The sequence below is a fragment of the Lindgomyces ingoldianus genome (genome assembly GCF_010093535.1).
Source record: "Lindgomyces ingoldianus strain ATCC 200398 unplaced genomic scaffold BDR25scaffold_47, whole genome shotgun sequence".
NCBI lineage: Eukaryota > Fungi > Ascomycota > Dothideomycetes > Pleosporales > Lindgomycetaceae > Lindgomyces > Lindgomyces ingoldianus.
The window spans coordinates 434,723-442,228 of NW_022985208.1; the positions used below are offsets into that span (position 1 = coordinate 434,723).

General features: G+C 35.2%; 1 protein-coding gene across 1 annotated transcript in view; it reads right to left on the reverse strand.

Moving 5' to 3' along the window:
• BDR25DRAFT_297040 (putative WD-repeat protein) overlaps positions 1 to 2,544 on the reverse strand; it is a gene marked incomplete at its 3' end in the record, with an annotated part of 4,029 nt that extends 1,485 nt beyond the window's left edge. The window contains exons 1-3 of the mRNA XM_033688975.1: positions 2,367 to 2,544; positions 748 to 2,315; positions 93 to 681 (exon numbers count right to left, since the gene is read on the reverse strand). Of these exons, the coding sequence (XP_033541206.1) occupies positions 93 to 681; positions 748 to 2,315; positions 2,367 to 2,445 (2,236 nt within the window). The 5' untranslated portion in view covers positions 2,446 to 2,544. The remainder of the gene's footprint in view (positions 1 to 92; positions 682 to 747; positions 2,316 to 2,366) is intronic.
• Positions 2,545 to 7,506: the final 4,962 nt, after the last annotated feature.

The following is a 7,506-nucleotide window of genomic DNA, read 5'->3' on the forward strand; positions in this document are numbered from 1 at the left end:
ATCCCACAGCTTGACCATATTGTCCCCCGAGGCCGACGCCAGCTGCTTGCCGTCCGGCGAGAATGCTATGGTCTTGACCGGGCCCGTGTGACTCTCGAGCGTCTGGAGCAGTACACCTGACCCAGCATCCCACAGCTTGACCATCTTGTCGTATGAGGCCGACGCCAGCTGCTTGCCATCCGGCGAGAATGCTATGGCCCAGACCCAATCCGTATGACCCTCAAGCGTCTGCAGCAGCGCGCCTGACCCGGCATCCCACAGCTTGACCATCTTGTCGTCTGAGGCCGATGCCAGCTGCTCGCCGTCTGGCGAGAAGACTATGGCCCTGACCGGATCTGTATGACCCTCGAGCGTCTGAAGCAGCGCGCCTGACCCGGTATCCCACAGCTTGACCATCTTGTCGTCTGAGGCCGACGCTAGCTGCTTGCCGTCCGGCGAGAAGGCTATGGCCGTGACCGAACCCGCATGACCCTCGAGCGTCTGCAGCAGTGCATTCCAATTTTGATCTACCTTTGGCAATCTTCGCACCCATTGAGACGCGCACTCTATAAACTGCGTTTTTACTATACTCGTCTCCGGTGCAAAAACAAGCGCACTGCAATACGTTTGAAGTGGTGCCTGCTCAATTGCTGACCGGCTGTACAGGGTAAATCGCTTTATGTCATGAACAAATCTAGAAAGCTGGGGGCATGTATTCAACTAAGCTATTTGTTAGCTAGTTTCTGTATTCTTTGTAGTGTAGCTCACCGCTGTCATAGACTCTAGACAATTAATTGCGTAGACTCCCTCAGGAACCTTCCTCATCCACGCGAGTGCCTCAAGCCAGTGGAGGAAATGCTGCTTCAGGAAACAATGTACTTTGTCGTTGTCGTTAAGCTGAGTACTGTTCTTCTGTAGATGCTTTATCCAATAGAGACATGCGTACTGAACCTCTGTGGAAAGACATTGATCCACTCGACTCCTTTCTACGTCAGCTACAAGCGCACCAGGAGCACTAACGCCACAGATGTCTTGCTTGAGAGAGGTTGAAAGGAGTTGCACACAACGATCAGCCAGCATCTGATGGGCTTGCGTCCCCTCCACCCAGAAGTTGGGATCGTCGCACCTCTCTTTGTTAAGGAGGAAGTCCCGGAAGGAAGGATGATGCAAGCGAAGCGGGCGGCTTTGGTCCTCTGGAATATCAAGAATAGCACGCAAATCCTCTAATGTCTGGTAGACGTCCTGTTTTGGAATATCTAGAAGTCTACTTAAAGAGGTAACAGAGAGAGGGGTGAACAAGACCACTACACTTCCAAGAGTACGTTTTAGCGTTCTATACTGGTCTTCTCTCTCTTCATCCGTGAAGCTGGAGTGTATTGACTGTTTGAGAACAGTAATATATATGACGTTTAGATGCTTCTCTGGAGCCGTGGAAGCTTTACTGCTGCTGTGAATCAACGTATCAAGTCTTTTAACTGCAAACCGCTTCCCTTCGCAAATAAACCGACAGGCGGTTGCGGCCCAGATAAACAGACCGCTTGCATTGTGAACTAAACGCGTAACGATGTCTTTGCCAGGCCAACCAGGATCTAAGCCGCGTTCCTGCCCAATATGTCCAAGATTATATTCCAGGAAGACATAGATGTCCTGGTCAACAATTGACGGCGATATGTTGTGGAGTACAAGGTCCCAGTGCTCTGCGTCTGGGACTTGGTGGAACCCAGATTGAATTGGGATTTCTGGCCTGCTCGTTAGAAACACGCGTAGCCGGACTGTCTTCAACGATTGAGCTTCAGCTAAGAGCTTCACAATGGCCCGGGTGTTGTTGTCGTCGTCGCACTCGTCAAGCGCATCGACCACCAAGACGTATGAGGATGGTCTGCCGTTGCTGCCTAGCTTCGATAATGGACCAAGGACAAGATGATCCCATTGGTCTCGGAGAGATTGACTGACGATGTTGCTATGCGCTTTAAGAGAGTCACAGATGTGTTGGTATAAACCTGGCACTTTTTCAGCAAGCTGGATGGCTATGCTTGTGACAAACTTTTCTGCTCGGCCAACGTCTCCACCGCCTCGTGAGAAGAAGAAGCTAGCCCCGAGACGCTCTTGTTTGTCGAATCTATCGGCAACAGTGCGCGCAATTGTTGACTTTCCCGTGCCGGCTAAGCCGTTCAGCCAGAAGATGCAACGCTCATCTTGTCCGTCAGCCCAGCGGTATATCTCGCCGAGGAGGTTTACACGCGTATTAGGGAGGCATGTGGGCTCGTGTTGCTTTAAGTATGAGTTGAATGCTGCGCCTTCGGCATACTGTAGACAACTAAGAGGATTGTCTAGTCCTAGATATTCCCTTAGCGTCCCGCTTCTTCCGCCATCTTTAGTGCACCCACCGATATGGTATGTATCTCCGAGTTGAGCTTTGGCGTGTCCGTCAATGTAGACGTCATGGAATTTGTGTCCAGTGGCCATTGTTCATCTTAGGGCTGATTACTTGAAGGAAGGACACCTACTCCTAGCGTGGCACTATAGGCAGGGGAGAGTCGTGGAATTAGAGTTTCTGAGGGCTTGAAGTTCGCCGGATGGGCTGAGGCACTGTTGAGCTCAGACCATGCTAGATCATAACCTATCATTTCTCTATAGGCTCCCTCCACATAAATTGTCCGTACGCCCCGCTGCGCCGTCATTACAATAAGATGGCAGAGCTGTTCGGGATCACTACTGGCACTGTCAGCATCGCTGCCACCTTTACCGCCTTTACCGCCTGTGTTGACTGTTTTGGCTATACGAGCAGATTAGCCTTCCTTTCCAGGAAGAAGGGGGCTAGTCCTAATTAGGAATGATTACGTAACAGCTCGCTTACGCGCACAGCCGCCACAATAAACAATCTAACCAACCCAGCTTCACATCTCCTCCTGCCACGCCCACCAACCCACCTAACTAGGGCAGTGCAACCTTACTAGCTAATCCTAAACTACTAAAGATGCTATAGGTACACATCTTACTCTATCTACATGTTTTAAGTTAAAATCTAATTAGAACAGCTTCTAACACTCTTTACTTACTTCTAACATAGTAAATTATGTCTAATAATACTATAATAACACTAAATAATAACTAGTTATAACTTAATAATAAGCCTTTATTACTAAAGATTAATACTAAAGTTATTATTAATTTTTAAAGTAAAGGCCTAACTAAAGGCTAAAACCTCTTAGCTAAAAAGGCTAATACTAATAGTAATAGTAAGTTTTACTTTATATATATTATAATTTAAAGCTAATTAGGAAAAATAAAAGCGCTAAATAATAATAAACCTACTTTATTAAATAACATATTATTAGAACCTACTTTTTTACCTTTTATGCCTAATATGTTCTAACTAGAAGACACGCAGTCTTGCCTAAGTCTAATAGCATTGCAGGCAAGACTAAACTAGACAGTGCCTGCCTGCGCCTTTAGCTAGACTAGACTATACAGCTTACAAGGCAGCTAAAATTAGAGCTAGTAATAGTATAGTAAAAGTGTAAGTAAATCTAGATTAATCTAGATTAATATAACTTAAAAAGAAATTAAACTAATAATATTTTTTTATAGCTTACTTTTACTTATATTTAACTTATATTTAGCTATAAAGAACATTAGCAGTAATTTGCCTATTAGCTAAGTTACAGACTATATCTGCTACTGCAAGGTCTATATCTGCAGGCCTAAGGTTAATATCTATAGGCTTAGGGTCTATACTAGAACACCTAGTAGCCTTAATATAAAGCACCTTTGTTTACTCTAGGCAGACTGTACCCTTTCTAGCAGCAGTTTATGCCACTATATTCCTAGTATAAACATTATAGATATAGCATAGGTTAGGCTCTGCCTGCTCTAACTCTAATTATTTTACTTTATTAAATAGATCTAGCTAAAGCTAAGTTAAAGCTAACTAAAAGTAAAAAAAAAAAAAATTATACTTTAGCTTAAACTTTTAAATAGTAAATCTAAGTAGTCTAACTTTTTTATAAAAGACACTAATTTATATAAAATTATTAATTTAAAGCTGCTATATAAAGAGGTCTAGACTACTATAAAAATAATAAGACTCTTTAAGCGCCTAATAAACCTTAAGTTTATAAAGGATTTAAACATAAAAGTTATAACAGCTTATTTAAAGTTAGTTAAAATGCAAATAAATTAAATTATTATAGTGTGTACATAAGTTAATTTTTTTTAAAATAGCTTTAACTTAGTTTTAATTAAAGTTACACACTTTAAAGCAGCTAAGGCACTAGTAGCCTTTATAGTAAGTTAGATCTTATAAGATCTCTGCTAGAAATACTTAAAAAAAAATAGTAAGTTTATTTACTATATATATGTCTTTAACTATTTTAGCTATAGTTATGTAAATTATTACTATAGTATAAAAGGTAAAAGTTATAATTTTTAAAGTAAGTTATTTTTTTTTAAATAAAATATACCTAGATACTAACATATATTAGTAGATTAAACTAAATTTATTAAATAAAACAAAGTCTATTAGCTAAAGAAAAAGAAGGTAATGCTTAAAGATATTACTACCTTTTTAAAAAGCATCCCTACTTTATAAAAGAGTCTAGCTATGCTAACATCTACTCTAACACTAAAAGGGCCTAGATTAGCTTTAACTAAGGCAGATTTAAGCCTTTAAAAAGCTACTTTAGTTCTAATCTATAATAAACTTACTATTTCTTATAATCTAGTTATAGCTTTTATAATTAACTTATTTAGTTACTAAGTTTTAAGGACTAGGGCCTAGCCTATATAGTAAAATATGTACATAGCTTTACTAATTATAATTAAGTTATTCTAAAAAGTAATTTTTATAGATAATAAATTACTATAGTCTTAGTTTAGTTAAGTCTAAGACTAGATTAAAAATATAATAAAACTTATAATAAATAAGTGCATAAAACTTAGCAAAGTAATGCAGTCTTTATTATTCTAGTTTAACATAGTAGTAGATGTTAGCATAGCTTTTAATGCTAAAAAAGGCCTAGCTAATAGTAATAAAAAAAAAGTAAAAAGGCTTATAAATAACACTAATATAGCTAAAAGTAAATCTAAAAAAGATAAAGACCTAAAAGATACTAATAATAAAAAGTTTATAGCTGCTAATAATATAAAAGTTTCTACTAACACTTTTTTAAGTTTTAACCTTTTATTTATTAAAAAAGTTAAGACCTAATTAGCTATAAAATAATTTTATAATAAACACTTAATCTAGTTAAAGTTAGGTAATATTAAGAAAAAAAAAGTTAAGACTATAGTAAATAATCTAGGCTACACTAATATAACTGTCCTTGTAAAAGGCATGCTAAAAAAAAGAAAATTCTTTAAAAAGTGTAAGCATAGGCTTAATAATTATTAGTATCTTTTTTAGACTAATTAAAGTAAACTTTAAAAGCATTAGGTAAAGTTAGTAGAGTTACTTTTAGTTTACTAGGTTTAGATAGTTAGTTTATTTTCTAGATAGATATAAGTTAGTGTAGCAGCAGTTTACTCTAGCACTACACCTACTAATACTTTCTTTGCTAGAGTTAATAAATTAACCTTATAATAATATACTTACTGCATAAAGGATAGTGTTTATAATCTTATAATAAGTAGCTAATATAATTAGATTATAGGCTACACATAACTATTCTTGTAATAAATATAAAGTAAATTAGTAGCTATATATTATTAAAACTTTTAAAAAAATAATGCTAAAGCTTAAAACTCTAAACACTTATAAACTTTCTTAACTTTTTAAAGTAAGTAGTATTTTTATTAATTTAATTAGTAAAATGTTTTTTTTACTTTTAATATTAATTATCTGCTTTTCTTTTTTAACTAGACTAGTGCTAATAAGCCTAATCTATGCGCCTAATTGCCTAATAACAGATCCACACTAATTAGAGATCCTGTAACATGCTACTATTATAGTAGCTTATAAAAGAAAAAGAAGCAGAACTAGATATTAACTCTATTAAAAGTAAAAAAGTATTTTTATACTCTAGCTTATAATTTTCTAGTAATAACTAAAGACATTATGCTAATAAATAACATATAAAGCATTTAAGATTATAATAAATCTAAAGTATAATTAAAAAAGATTAAAGACTAGTTAAGATAACATACTTAATAAGCATTAAGCTAAACTTAATAAAAAGAGTTTTTTAATATATACTATTCTTCTAACCTTGCACGCCTATGCCTTAGCTAAAGAGTATGCTAGAAATAGAAGTTAGGCTTAGAATATAGGTCTTCTAGTTTAACTACTTTAGTATTATAAAACATAAGCCTTAAAAGCTTTATATTATAGTTCTATATATAAGGTAGATAGAATTAGGTAGCATTTAGTAAATTACCTACTACTTAACTATAAACTAGTCTATCTTAGAGCAGCCACTCCTAGACAACAGTAGAGGGGAACCACATCTAGGACTAAAGCCGCTCTAGATAGGGCAGGTAAAGGCTGCAGTAACAGCCCTACTAACACTAATTTATTACACCTTTATTATTAATAAAAGGCTAGTCTAGGTTGTAGTTAAAGTTAAAAAAGAGAATATTATACTTAAGTAAAATAGTAGAAGAATAATAAAAGTTCTAGTCTTATAAAAAAAATTAGCCTATATAATAAAGTAGCATAAAAGTAGCTTATATTAAAGTAGGTGTAGCTAATACTTTTCTTCTTTTATCTAGTTAGACTATAATTAATGTAGGTAAGGTAAGTAGTTATAATGTAATGCTAATTAAACATCTTTTAAATAAATGTTTACTACTTAATACTTAGTATAATAGCTATAGGCCTAATAAGCTTTTTATGTACAAAAGAGTTAAAAGGCAAAATAGCCCTAGTAGATATGTATATAAAGAGTAACATAGTAAGTAGATAAAAAGCAAAATAATAAAAAGTATAATATAGTAGGTAAAAAGTAAAAAGAAAGTATTATAGTAAATTAAAAGAAATTAAACCTAATTTAAAAAGGCTAAGGCTAGATCTGTTATTACATAAAGCTAAAACTAGATTTCTAGAGGCACTGCCTAAAATAGAATAGCGCAGGACTAATATAATTATAATAAAAGTAGACGTTACTAATAAAGCAAATATATAGTAGCAAGGCAGAAATGTACATGCACTATACAGAGTAGTCTATAAAATAACCTTAAAATACATAATATTAACTACCTTACCTATTAAACTAGGCAGAATTAGAATAGAGATGCTAGATACAGTAGTAATATATAAAAGGGCTACATATAACTAGCTATAAGTAAAGATAGGATGTTGTAGGTTAACACTAATAATCTTAAGTAACTAACCTTGTAACTTATTAATAGACATAGTAAAACAGAGTTAGACTAGAATCTAATACTAAATAATTAAAAAAAGTAAGGCATTATTATTCTTAGACACTAACTTTACATGCATAATTATTTAGATTTAACTATTAAACTTACTGCTAAGTGTAAGGCCGAGATGGCGCTTACGTGCGACAGGTATATATACTATTCTGCACC